The following is a 14331-nucleotide window of genomic DNA, read 5'->3' as shown; positions in this document are numbered from 1 at the left end:
TTTATTGACATCTGTTTATGGAACAGATGTGTGATATAAAAAATGAAAAAAAAATGTTAAGCTAAAAACAGTACAATCGTTATGATCTAACATTGGTTAAAAACCACATACAATTATGGAAAAGTAGATAAAAATATGGATATGGATGGAGAGCTATTTATCAAACTGGGAGTTAGAGCTGAAATTATTTTTTTATCTTAACATTTGTATTTCAGTCATTTCTGCAATAAATACATATTGCTTGTGTAATACTTTTCCAGGAAAGAGAGACAGACGGGAAGGGGAATGAGAGAGAGATAAAGAGAGAGACAGAGAGAGAGAGACAGAGAGAGAGAGAGAAAGAGAGAAGGGTAGGTAGGTACATGGGTGGGTGGATGGATGGATAGCTAGACAGACAGACAGTGAGACGGAGGGATGATCCATCAGTATGTAGATGATGTATACGTGTGTCCATGTATATGATAAGCTGTGTGTGTGTATGATAAGCTGACTATGGGAAGTTAATACTCTTCATTTCTTCCCATTAAGGACCGAAGAGTTGAGCAAGAGCAGTTTTATAAGCTTCTCCCCATACCTCCTCCTGCAAACACCAACTACAACTTGGATTCCATTTGCCAAGCATCTGCACCTCCCTCGTCTTTCTGGCTATTTCCTGGACCTGCTCAAAGTTCATTCTTACCTCAAAGAGCCTAAGTGGGTAACTCAGGACACCGGCATGGCATCACCAGCTTTGGGAATGACATTTACAACATAGCCATTGTTACGTGGTCACCCAGCAAACTGCCATTTCTCAGAGGCCACGGCTGTCTCACATACTGGTTTGCAGTAAGGCAGGTTGCTTAGCAACCACCAAGGAGCAGGGGAGAAGGTACCCCAGGAACTATTTTATGAGCAGAAGGCGCTGCGCTACGTGTGTCTGGCTGCATTCAAGGTAGCCAAATAAGAGATAACACCCAGCTATTTTTGCATCATGAGGAAAAATACTTGGCTCCCACCCAGAAAGGCAATTACCTAAAAATCTTGGCAAGCCCCATGGTATGAGAAATGGTAACTGATACAGGGTGAAAAAAAATCACTGACCTTCATAAATACTGATGATATGAGGATGGTTGAGGGATGACATGATCTCAATCTCTCGTCTGATGTGAACCATGTCTTGTTCGTCCTTAATTTTGTCCTTACGAATGGATTTTATGGCAACCTATAAAGTCAGGAAATGAAATGTTACTCAGAGAACTAAACAGATGCAAATCAGCCATTGGGGGAGTTTGGAAAATAAATACAGATGTTACTTGTTGGCAGAACCGACAATAACCAAAACAAAACTTCAAAATACCCCTGTCACGTCTTTCATTTACAGCAAAAACACCCTTCTCCCAGCAACAGAAAACATCAGGTTTTAACAGCCTGGGGTTGGGAGGGTGGGTTTTGTTTCATAAAGTGGAGGCTGCTTAACTTGGCCAGATTTGTTGACTCTAGGAATCCTGATTCTTTGAAAAAGGGAAAAAGGAGAGCTCGGGTTACGGGGTCTGGATGATTCAACTTGGAGGTGAAATGAGTATCTCGGCTGTGCGGAGGCCTCCGGGGTGTGAGTGAAGCACTGCCGAGTGGTCTACCTCGACGCCAGCCCGACCTCCAAGCCGGGGTTTTAAGAGGCCAGACTTTGCTGTGTTTATGCAATTGCTCTGATGTCTGTTAAGTTCTCCCTACATGCTCCCCCGCACCCAAACACCTCCCAGATAGGTGACAAAAAGACTGGGAGAGAAAGTTCAGAGTAAGACCAAGGGAGCGACAGCAGGCCCCCCTTGGCCGGCCCCAGCTGATTCCACTACTCCGTGCCAGTGTCATCTGCAAATCCAAACTGTACGGAACTGCAGGGCCAACGCAAAGAACAACTTCTCAAATAAAACACATCCATAAAAAGGAATTGGATGGCAACAGGAATCTAATAAGAAAAAGTGTGTCGATGGAATCATCTCTGCTCACAAACAAGTTGGTTAGTAATTGCATCTGCCTTGGCTCTCGGGGGGGCCAAAAACTACTTTGGTCTGGGGAGGTATCCGGGGCGAACAGGAAAACCCGCCAACCCATTTACTGCCAGGTCCCAAAGCCCGCTCAGTTCCTCCAAACCGGTCCTCCGGTGAGGTCTCCCAAGGCACTACCCTTTCCAAGATGACCACCCTCTGGGTTGTAAAGGCAGGACGATGAGTTTGGAGAAATGCCCTTGGCTATCAGGGACCTCACCTTGCTCGATCACAGGGTGAGGTCAGGTCAGCCTCGGCAGGCACGTGTTCACCTGTGCATACACCTGTTCATGTGTGGAACTGAAGTGAGTGGAACTGGACACCGACAGCTTCGCGCCTGCACCAGGTCCCCACAAGCTCTGTCCGTAGAGACATTATCAAACACAATCGCGCCACCCATGAGGCCACAGAACTGGGAGCCACTGTTACTGCTGTGTCCGCTGCGTGCCGGCTCCACCCACAGGCAGGTCCTGGATTCCCCTGCAGAACCCTCCCCTCATCGGGAGATCAGTATTTGTGTCATGACTTATATGTCATGGGGAACTCAGTCACGGCTTTATGTCCACGTCTAACGCCGTGCTCAGCCTGTGGCAGGCTGAGAAAACACTTAGAGGGGGAGGCAGGTGTGTGGGGAGGCACTTAGAAAGGGTAGGCGGCAAGGAAAGAGCCAAAGGGAGAGATGGGTTGATGCTATGAGGTGACGAGAGCACAGAACAGAGAAGTGGAACACAGACAGTGGAACTGGAGGAAAGAGGGAGACGCACTCCCACCAAACATTCCAAGACAAGCCCGACAGGGAGGTGACTTAGGATACCTGTGACATCCTACCTACATGGCAAGCGAGGAACAGAGAACGTGCACAGGAACACAGGATGCCGGCCCTGCAGCAGCCCAGGGGGAGCTCCCCCGCCCCACACCACCCCACTCCAGCCCGGGGCTGGACCACGTGGCTGCATCAAGGGAGGCTGCACAAAGATGAATGGGTCTCCCGCCCCCTTGCACCACCATGCCGGGCTCAGCGCTACCCCTGGCCCTCGCGACAGCCCCATTCAGTCCACAGCAGCAAAGCCTCCCTGCGCTGACGTCAAATGTAAAGATATGACTGGAAGGCTTTATTTTATCTGAGCAGGGCCTGCAATCCTGAGACTCGTTCCTGGAGGAAGCAGACAGTGAACACACAGAGGCCACGGAGGATGTGGGTGGCTGCTGGACCAAGTCCACATTCCTCCATGCACTCAGATGGGCCAAGGGTAGAAACCACCCCTTTGATTATGCAGCAGGACCTCCAGGAGGTCCTATTGTCAAATTACAATAGGAGTACATTCTTTACCATCCAGGGTCGGGGAGGGTAAGACATTCTGGGGCGTAAAAAAATAAGTCCACTTGCCAATTGCCCCTCAACAGTGGAGTGAGAGGCCGATGGTCCCATGGTGCATTTGCCAAGGGGATGCTTCCAGGCCAGTGTGAAAAGGAAAGTGCCCACATTCTAGCAAAGCCTCACGCAGCACTGAGGAAACTAAAAGGGCTCCATAAATGTTAATAACCACAGAGGCAGCCCCTTTACAAAGCTTCCCTCTTAGTACAAAGACTCTTCTATTGAAAATGTACGGGAGAGCAAGCTCCTTCTGCCCCTATTTCAAAGCGCTCACTGGAGGGAAGTCAGGAGGAGAGGCGTGCTAGAAACCACTTAGAGCCACTGCCATGGCAGTTGGGGGGAGAGGACAGGTCAGTCCAAAGGGCAGTGAGATGACGCACCCAAGGCCAGAGAGCCAGTTAAGGGCAAGCCAAGGAAACAGTAATGAGAGAGTAGTGATAGCAGGCATCCAGGGGCAGTGATAGGCGCACACGTTGCCGAGTGCCTGACACACTGCAGACCTTCTCATCCTTCCCTCCACGCAAGCTTAGCATCATGCCATCCTCTCCCAGAGACCCTTCCTGCCCCTGGAGCCCATAACACCACTCCTGTCCACCTCCTCTTGCTCCATCTTTCCCCACATCCTCTTCCTCGGGGCTTCTTGCACCAGCTGAAATCATCTTGCTTCTTTGTTTGCTACATATTTGGTCAGTGAGCAAATTCTGCCCCCCGGCCTGTTTTTACAGGACCTAGAGAGCTACGAATGGCTGTCACATTTTTTTAAAGTTGTTAACAAAGAAGGAGATCAATAAATGTAGCTCCTGTGGCATAAAATAGCACCTGAAGGATAAGTTGAGACCGTGCACAGAGAAGAGGTCTTGCGTGAGGCCAGACACAGGGCCGAGTGCTGGCTACAGCCACAAACTAGCTGTGTGGCCTCGGGCGGTTTTCATAACCTCTCTGAGCTCCACTTCCCTCATCCTGTCAAGTAGGAAAATAACAGTACCTGCCTCATGGGTGCCTGTTGGGATTAAATGTTAAGTACTTAGAACATGCCTGGCCTAGGCTAAGTGCTCTGGGCCAGACCATGTTTAATTAACGCTTAATTAACCCAGACAGCGGTACCCCTTAAATAGGGCTGCCAGCCTGCCTTCCTTCCTTGGAGCAAACTGGAATTCCTCCCAGTTCCTCATGGGGCAGCAAGAGAAGGCTTTGAGACTGGAGACCACCTTGGTTCCCAAGCATAAGAAGAGCAGGCGAATCTCATCTCTGGGGTCTTTACCTTCGCATCCCCATCTCAAATGGGACCCACATGTATCATGGTGGCACCTGAGTCTGAGACGAGACAAAAGATGAGATCTGGGACCCATGAAAGCTACCCAGGACTAGTTCCCCATCTTCTTCTCATGGCTACCCCTCCAGGTGAACAGGGGAGCAAAAGCTCCTACTTAGAGTCAAAAGCCTGACTCATGATACCCACTTAAGTCTTCTTGGGTTAGGATTTTCATTTTCTTATTCCTTTTGAGTGCCTTCCAGGAGCCAAGCAGAGCTAACCCCCAAGGCAGCCCTCAAGGTAGGGAGGAGGGAGAGGGACAAAGGCAATAAGCAAAATTTACACAAATAATAAGGTGTGCCTCACGGCTAAGGGCACCCCAAGAAACATACAGTGACCCTGCAGGGAGAATTTTCCCCAAAAATTCCAATTTGTTCCTGCACTGCTTGGAGAGGTTGTACCCTCAAAGCAACTGGAGCCAGAAACTCAGGTGTGCAAGCCCGACGCATGGGACATCATAAACGCTCCCAAGTCTAGACAGCACTATGCGCCTTATAAAATGGTCTGCTCTTAAATGAGGCCACCCTATAGTCTAATGTTTAAACCTTCTGCAGCAGCTGGTCCCGGACCTGTGAATTCTGCCCTGCAGTGCCTGCCCGTTAAAGAGGCAAATTCAGCCCAGTCATTTCCTATCTCTTGTTAAAAATGTAACAGGCCCCGCCTCCTCTTCTATATTGGTAGTTTTTCCTTTTTTGTGTGAATAATCACCAAAACCACCTGTTCTGCAGCCTCCTGGGTATCCTTTTCCACAGAGCTGTTGGCAACAGTAACAGCAGGGATCTGGGCAGGGTGACAGGGGGACAGAAGAATATGGAGGGAGTTCAGACTTGCAGACTGGTGACCTCAGGCAACCCAAGCCTCCCAGGTCTCAGTTTCCTCAACTGTAAAAATAAGGCTGCTGCAAGGGATGGATATAATGTAAATGGTGCCTGGCACACAGTAGGTGTTTGCTGAATGGAGGTTGTCTGGAATGGAGGTCTATGAAGCATACAGGGCCCTGGACCACGTGAAGGGCAGATGACTCCACAGCTAAGCTAATCACAGACCTTTTCCCCTCTCCAGGCCCCACACACATCCTCCCCATGCCCACATTTGTACTAAGGCAAGAGCAGGTTGAAATCAATATCCAGTCTGCATCTCCACAAAGAGCGAGCAGGGCAGCCAGTTATCTTGAGGGCAGCTTTGGGGAGTGGGGGAAATTCTGGGCAGGTTGTATGTATTTTGAGGTTCTAACCAAGAGACTCAATGCCGTTGCCTCTCAGTAACCACCTGCCACAGATGCTCATTTATTGTCAGCCTGCAGGAAGCATTCTAGAACAGTGCCTCTCAAATAGGGGTTATTCCGAACCCAAAGGTCTTTAGTGGAAGCTGGAACTCTGCATTTCTAGCAAGCTCCCAGGTGATGGCAGGGATGCTGGTTCCAGGAACCACATTTTGAGTAATGACATGTTCATGCTCTGCCTTTGGCCTTGACCTATCAACATTTTTAAATCAGTGGCAATATTCTTAATAGTAACAGTAACTAATATTTAATACATGTCAGTGATGCACTAGTGAACCTAATCTATTATCTTAACTGCAATCCTAATTTATAGGGGAAGAGACAGACTCAAGAAGATAGATACTGCCCACAGTTACGCGGCAGGTAAAAGATGGAGTGAGGACTTGCATCCAGGCAGGCTGAGCCCAGAGGCTGCCAATTCTTGAGGCAGGGGATGAAGGTGGAATGGACAGCAAATGTGGCACATGACCAAGAAGCTCAATGGGCCCCAAAAGGTCTCCAAAGCCCAGTGTGATGCGCCTCCTCTGAGCATTGAAGTTTTCCAGGGTCACATGTGAGGTCACAGGAAGAAACACTGCATCACAGGGCATCAGCTTCACTGAGAACACGCCTGGCTTCTAATCCTGGCCAGAGGAGCTGGCAGCTTCCCTGCCATTCACGAGGTGTGACCTCACACCAGCCACGTTCCACGGGAGCTTCAGGGCACTGAGTCAGACGCAATTCGGGGGTCTTTTCTCACCAAGGGATCCAGAGGCCACTTGCAATGAACAGGGTGCCACGTCAAGTTGGAGATTGGAGCACCAGTTCCTGCTCTTGTCTGGCTGATGATGAGAGTTCGGGGTAAGAGTCCCATGGGCCCAGGATGATCCAAAGATCCCCAGGATCCCCAAATAGCTTTCACTCAGAAAGGCTGCGCCTGACCTTCACCATGGTGATGCCACCCAGGAGGCCATCTTGCAGCCAATGCCCATAGTTAATTAAATGACCCCAAGCTCTTCATCAGGAGCCTGGTCAACTCAGGACAATATGCCAGAAGGTGCCAAGATACAACTAGCCCCACAAGGGCCCAAGCCAGCTCTGCCTCAGGCCCATGGGTCCCTTCCTCTCTGGCCTGTTGATTCATGTCAATACATGGATGTTTTTTCAGACAGAGGCAGTCTGCAAGCCAAGAGGTGTATCAACAGGCTCCAAGGAGAGGCAGCCTGAAGCCAGGGAGCAACCATGTGTAGGGATGCTCAAAGAACAGCACCCCCACTCACCTCCACCAGCACCCCCACTCACCTCCCTTTATCTTGTGAGTGGTTCTCAAAACTCAATCCTCTGCCACTCAGTTCTCAATTCCCTACTTCCCCTATATCCCCCCAAAAGATGATGTTTCCTCCAGTGATACTGATTTTCCTCCTGCCATGAAAAAAACCATTCTATTTCCAGAATTCAAGCAGTAAATCAGATTTCCATTTGACTGGACCCAGATCCCGCTTAAAAGACCCTCAAGGAGACCTGGGGTGTTCTTAGCTATGTGTAGAGCTGTTCCTTGCTCTCCAAAACCAACCCTCCCCTCTTCAAGGACACAACTAAGCATCTTGTCAGTGCACATGATGGTGTGGAGCGCAGTCGGTAAGGAAGAGGTCAGCGGATTCACGCTCAGTATCGTGCTGGGGTTTGTAAACACTGGAGAGCAGCATGGCTGACCAGGAAAGAGATAAATTGGAGCCACAAAAAAGGAGGCCCATGTGAGGCTGAAGCTGGTGGTGATGCCCTAAGCAAGCCGCGAACCAGCCTGAGAGCTCAACCAGACTCTCAGCGAGAGAATTTGGGGAGGGTGTCAGCAGAGACCTCCTGGCTGGGATAAAAGGGAAATTGATGGTCACCATACAGGTTCTAGGGAACAGCCCAGAGCTCTGGAATTCAGAGTCTGGCGGGGACAAGCTGGTGTCAGCATTTTTCACAAGCTTCCCGAGTAATTCTATTGCACCCCAATGCCTGAGAACTGCCATCCTAACTCAGAGAATGTCATCATGAAGCACCTATTATTTTGTAACTCAAATATGTCTAAGTCGTATTAAACATCAGATGATTCATGAAAATTAATAAACTGCCTGTCTATATAGATGGGAATTAAAAACAAGCTACATCCTGGAGGGGACTCAGTGACCCAAATTAATTTACCCCTGGAAATGGATGTTGTGTTCTCAGACACTCCACTCAGCCTAGCCCAAAGAAGGAGGCTGCAAGGTCAAGGAGGCAGCAGGCACTGGCTCCCCCAGGCTCTGCAGACAAGCTGGGGCTGCAGGCCTTTGATTCAGGAAGGTGCCCAGAGAAGGAAAGCTCAGAAGCCTGTCAGCTGGCCTGAACTGACAGGTCTAGGGGGTACTTGAAGAGCCTTCTCTTACCCTGATCTCCTGGAAGTATCTCCAGGCTCTGATCTGGTAAAAGATCCAAGACCCGCTGAAGAAAGTCTTGGGAGCATGAGAGAGGTGCACAGGCAGCACCAGAGACATAGCAAGTCTGCAAAGACAAGGCTGATGAGCTGGGACTGCAGGAGCCAAGCAGCTGTTTATTTTTAGACTTTTATGTTTCTGAAAGCCAAACGCAACCCAAGTCAGAACTCCAAAGTTCAGCTGCTTTCCTGCCAGGTTACTTACAATTGTCCTGGGGCGGGAGGATAAGGGCTCGCCCTGAGGGCTGAGGTCACTTACAAGTTGGACAGCCTCAACTGGTAGCATCTGATTACTGGAGCTTTTTATAACACAGCTTGGATAAGCTGAAGGTTGTGCAGCTTTTATTTATCAACCTCCTGGCCCAGCAGAACCGCTAAGAAGCCCAGCGTCAGTGCCTTGGGCTGGTCATCAGTCACGGCAACTTAGTTCAGGTGTCCACTGCACAGATACTCGGGAAAGTGTACTACAGGCTCATTTCTCCATCTGCAAATGAGGAGCACAGGAGCATGAACCCCACAGGGTATATGGGGGGGGGTCCTATCAGATGGGGAACAGGCTGAAGGGCAAGGAAAGTCAACAGTCACCCCTACAAACAGCAGATGGAGAGTGGCCAGTACCTCCAAATGTTCCATGCCAATGCCCCCAATTTACAGACATGGAAACTGAGTCACAAGGAGGTTAAAGCATAGAAACAAGTTCACTAAGTTAACAGTAGCGCTGGGATTGCAATAAGGGGCCCAAGTCTCACTCTAGTCCGAGGTTAATACTTGGGGCAATGCTAGCAGCAGGCCCGAAACTGCCACAAGAAGGTCTAGCGTGCACATGTGAGGCAGGTCCCAGCAGAGCCAAGTTGCAGAACTGCTGCGTCACTAATAACTAAGATGGGAAGTGACAGACTCCGAACTGGGATGGCAAATTATGATGTGTCTTGTAAGGCAAAATATGTCCCCGCTGTCTAGTGTAGGAGAGGGGGGCCGTCCTCACACAGACATGCCAGGAACAGTTTCCAGTCCAATTCAGTCCAAATCTTGCTACAGCTTCAGAAGCCTGATTTGATATCACACACGAGCAGGCCTATTGGAAGGTTTTGATCCCATTATTTCTTAGTTCACTGAAAACATTGCTTTTAAATAGTAACTTCAGGCTGCTATTGAATCAAGAACCCTGAGAACAATAACAAGGTAGACAAAAGACCTAAGAAACAAAATTAATTTCAAAGAGAAAAAAAATAGTTCATTTAGTTGAGCTAATTCAAGTGAGCAGAATGAGACAAAATAAGGTTTTAATTCCTTAAGATGGTAAAAGACAACATGCAAAAATGAAAAGACACGGTTTTACATTTTATTTTACATTTTAACCACAAATGATTTTATAAATTAGTGAGCGAATCTTCAGAAGCTAGCCTGATCAAATCCTCTTATTTGGAAAACTGATTTATAGCAATTCAAATGTGCAAAGACATATTGGAGCTGCAATCTGTGCCCCTGGAGACCTTGCTCATCATCTCCTCACAGGCAGCCTGCCTTGCCCCTCAGGCTAGTCCCTGCTGCACAGCACTACTGCAAAATCTATCTGGATGCTTGTCAGCCAGCACTGATTAGCACCCACAAACTGCCAGAGTGCCTGTCACAGCAGCACCTCCGGCTACAAACACACAGCTCCAGTAGGGACAACCTGACACCCAGGAGCATGCTCAGGCCAGACGGGCCCAGCCTGTGCTTCATCAGACAGGATGCCTCCCTAAGCCTTATCTCAAGGCCAGCACTCAGACCCCACCCTGGGAGAGAGCGGCAGGCATCTGCGGACATGACAAGGAGCCAGGGAGTAGCCTGGGGGAGGAGTGACAGGGCCCTACACATTAGTGCTTGTCATCTTCTCTGCCAGGATCCCTCCACATCCTATTGTTTGCACTAACTTCTTTGACTCACCAACTCCTCCACATCCATCCCCTTCGATGAGGCCCTGTCTGCATACCTAAGTGCCCTCTCATAACCCAGCTCAACATTACTTGTAGGATCCACGTGCCCCAAGACCATTTCTGTTTTACTCACTGCATCTCCAGTGCCCAGCAAGTGCTAGGGTGGTGTATAGACCAAAAAAGCTGAGGCAGATCCCAAGCATTAAAAGGGACCCTAACTGAGTAAGTCAGCCAAAGAAAGACATCTACCACGTGATGTCACTGGCATGTGGAACAGAAAGGAATCCAACACACAGAAATCGAGAGCAGTACGCTGGTACCAGGGCAGGGGCTGGGGGAATGGGGAGATGGTGGTCAGAGGTACAAACTCTTCCAGGTATAAGAACAGTAAGTTCTGAGACCTAATGACGTGTGGACTGTAGTTAACAGCACTATTATTTGTATTAGTATTTGAATATTTGAAGAGTAGATATAAATGGTACACACACACACAATGATAATCATGTCAACGGAGAGGAAGTGCTAACTGACCCTACTGTGGGCATCATTTTGCAATGCATGCATGTATCAAATCATCATGCTGTATCCCTTAAACTGACATGTATTAAATATCAATCATATCTCAATAAAGTTGGGGAGAAAAGGACCCTAAAGAACATAAAACTATACAGCAGGACATCTCATCACTCTACAGCCTCCCGCCCCTGAGTCTTCTTTTACTTGTTAATCTCTCAAGTGTAGATGATGGTAATACATGCCCAGAGCAGAAAGGCTGGAGATGATTCACAATCACTAAGAGTAATCATAATTACCAGTTATCAAGCTCTTACTTATGCCAACCACTGGGCACCATCCGCTAAGCCTCTCAACCTCTCGCTCATTAAGTTCTTGCAAAAACATGATTGTTTCTGTTTTCTCAATGAATATACACTGAGTCTGAGGGAGGTTAAGAAACTTGCCCTGAGGCATACAATTCATAAATAGGAGAGCAGGGTCTTGCTAAACCCACAGGCAGTGCTCTTAAGCTCAATGCCACACAGAAGGCCAGTAGCTCGGCACCTCTGGCACACAATAGGAGTCTGATAAACCAGAACTGGATCTGAGTCTCTAGAGGGTGAAGGCCCCACCAAGGCCTCACTGCCTAGTGCCCTGCTAAGTCTTTGTTTTTGTTAATATTGAAACCACTTCCGTCTTCAAAAGCACATCCACTGGTGCTCCTTGCCGCTCTCCGTGGTACCAGCCCCTGCAGATGGGCAAAAGGCAGAATCGGTCAGGGGAGTGTGGGAGGCATGTACTAAATGATGCAATAATGAGTCAATTCTCCGGCAAGCAATTTAGAGAAATCTGCACTGGATAAAGTACTGATCCAGGTCCTGAAGAATAGGACCTTACCCTTCAAGCTGCTTCCAGCCCAATTTGAGAAGGCAGCAGACTTGGGGTGTAGGTAGAGGTGCGGGGGGTAAGAGGATCCATCAGAGACAGAGTAGGAGCAGAACAGTCAGATTGACTGTGAAATACACTGCTAAGGGGGGCAGCGGGTGAGAAAGGAGAGGTCTGCTGTACCATGTAGGTAGCCCCCTGGCTAGGATCAAATTCAGGCCATAGTGGTGATAGCATTGAGACTTAACCCCTAGACAACCGGGGAGGCCCCCAGGCTGCTTATTTTACAGAAGAGTAAAACAGAAAAAAAAAAAAAGGAGCATCCCAGCACCTACCAATCATACAAGCAATACCCTGACATTACACTTAGATGCTTGGATCTTTGGCTCCGGCTCTGGGCCACACCTGCCCCCACACCTCACAGTCAAACCCCCCGGACCCCCGGGTGAAGAAGACACACCTTAAGCCTTGCTTCGTGAGGCCTCCTTTGAGGCCTCCTTTCTCTGGAGTTTCAGTCTCGGGGAAAACTAGCTCAGAGACTCAACTGTTCAAATGCTGTGGACGATCTGGCCGGGAAGCTAATCAGAACAATTTGAGCGTACAGCTCAACAAGGCCACCCCCTCCTGGATCGAGCCTTGCCTCCATGGCGACACTTCATAAGAACCATTCCCTTACAACAAAACTGTCAGATCCAGCAACCGCAGGCCAGAAACATCCTAGCTGAACCCCGCCAAGCTGCTTTCTGATGTACTGTACACACAAATACCAATATCCCCCAGATGTTCCCCATGTAAAACATTTGGTTTGAGACTCGGCCCTTCTTTCCCAAAAACTCTTCCATTTGTTTAATGGACTCATACAGTTCAGCTAAAATATCCTGGAGCAGACATCTGAAGCCAGCCCGACTCTGATGCAAGCGTCCCATCTGCAGAAAAGACGAACAAGTAAACGAGGCCGCCCTCCCCAAGATTTATGCTCCCTGCATCTTCGAGCAGATCATAAAATGTAAGCTATGTACGGATAATAATGCAAGTTGCTTTCAAGTGTGTTTCTCAGCCATCTCCGTACTAATCTAAGACTGATGTTCAATCAGAGCGTGCGTTTGGCATGCTCAACACTGCTTCTTACATCCTCAGAAAAGAAGCTAGAAAACCCACCCCTGGAGCAACCCAGAGGATTGAGGGAGGTAATGGCAGGTTTTTCCTGGACTTAGTTATCCAAATTTAGTGATTGTTCTCTTATTCCAAAGCCACTTATCTTTTAACCCACAGTCTAGGACACAGGCCAGAGGTGGTGACTGGGAAATGTACTGAGCTCAGGGCCAAGAGACCCAGCAAGGTCAGGTACTAACCAGGGGACCCTGGCCCCTAATCGTGGCTCATCCTGTCACATGAGAAAATGGAGTGTCCCCAGATTCACTGTCAGGGTCCACTCATCTGTGAAGACTGAGTGAGGAAGAGAATGAAGCCTCAGCAAAGCTACCCCAAGAAGTGCCATTGAATGCAAGTGCTGAGCATCTCCAGGGGGTCACCCCACATGAGGCTAGTTACCTCGGTCACAGCGATTCTGTGGGGAGGCTAAGAAATGGAGCCAGAAAGCTGCTGAGACAGTCTCCCTGACGGGATCAAGACGGGACAGCTAACTTTACTTTTCATCTTTAACTTTACTGCGTCTCATGAGTTTTCGGTATTGAGCACGCCTTAGTTTTGCTACAGGGAAATGAAGAACTTTATCTTTTAAAAAGGTCACAAAAAGGAATGAAAAGTTCATGTGGGGAAAGACAGACAAATTATAAAAGGCAGATAAGAGAACTCCAAAGCACAGCTCTGAGGACCATTTAGGAGAAGTTCCCCAAAGACATCAAGAAGAGGTTTGACTAGCTTCAAGGTACTCTGTGTCAAGAAGGCAAGGAAGTGTGCATTCACTTGAGAAAGAATCTACAAGAAATGGCTATAATTTTTTAAATTATGCTTATTACGGTAAAGTTGGTCTATATGACTATGTTTGCTTTAGGAGATATAGGTTCAAAGCTTTACAAATGTGTGTTTTCTTTCCTTGCCCACCACCAAAGCCCCAAGAACCCTCCATCATGCTCCACAGAACCTCCTGCCTCCCCCACTCCAACCCTGCCACCCTCCCCTTCTGGTTGCCTCAGCCTTGCAGTCAGTTGTCAAGGATATATTATTGGTTTGCTTTTATCTGACCCTTTGTTTCTCTATATCCCATGTGTAAGTGACACCATCCAGTATTTGTCTTTCTCCTGCTGACTTATTTCATTTAGGATTATCCTCTCCATTTCCATCCAAGCTGCCATAATTGGCAAGAGTTCATCTTTTTCACGGCTAAGTAGTATTCCACTGTGTAGTATATATCACATTTCCCTGACCTACTCCTCTGTCCTTGTGATTTCCATAATTTGCCTATTGTAAATAGTGCTGCAGTAAACATAAGAATGCATACATTCCTTTGAATTAGTGTTTTTGCATTCTTCAGGTAGATACCTATGAGTAGAATTTCTGGGACATGCAGTAAAGACTTTGGGACACCTCCAAACACTTTTCCATGGAGGCTGGGCCAGTCTGCATTCCCACCAACAGT

At 48.3% G+C, this 14331-nt stretch overlaps 1 protein-coding gene across 1 annotated transcript in view; it reads right to left on the bottom strand.

Moving 5' to 3' along the window:
• NUAK1 (NUAK family kinase 1) overlaps positions 1 to 14331 on the bottom strand; it is a 66940-nt gene that overhangs the window by 36967 nt on the left and 15642 nt on the right. Inside the window, exon 2 of the mRNA XM_037513720.2 lies at positions 1081 to 1201. Within this exon, the coding sequence (XP_037369617.1) occupies positions 1081 to 1201 (121 nt within the window). The remainder of the gene's footprint in view (positions 1 to 1080; positions 1202 to 14331) is intronic.

The sequence above is a fragment of the Talpa occidentalis genome, unplaced genomic scaffold (assembly GCF_014898055.3).
Source record: "Talpa occidentalis isolate TD23 unplaced genomic scaffold, MPIMG_talOcc4v2.1 talOcc4.16, whole genome shotgun sequence".
NCBI lineage: Eukaryota > Metazoa > Chordata > Mammalia > Eulipotyphla > Talpidae > Talpa > Talpa occidentalis.
The sequence above is the reverse complement of the archived record's forward strand: the minus strand, read 5'-3'. Positions and strand labels throughout refer to the sequence as shown.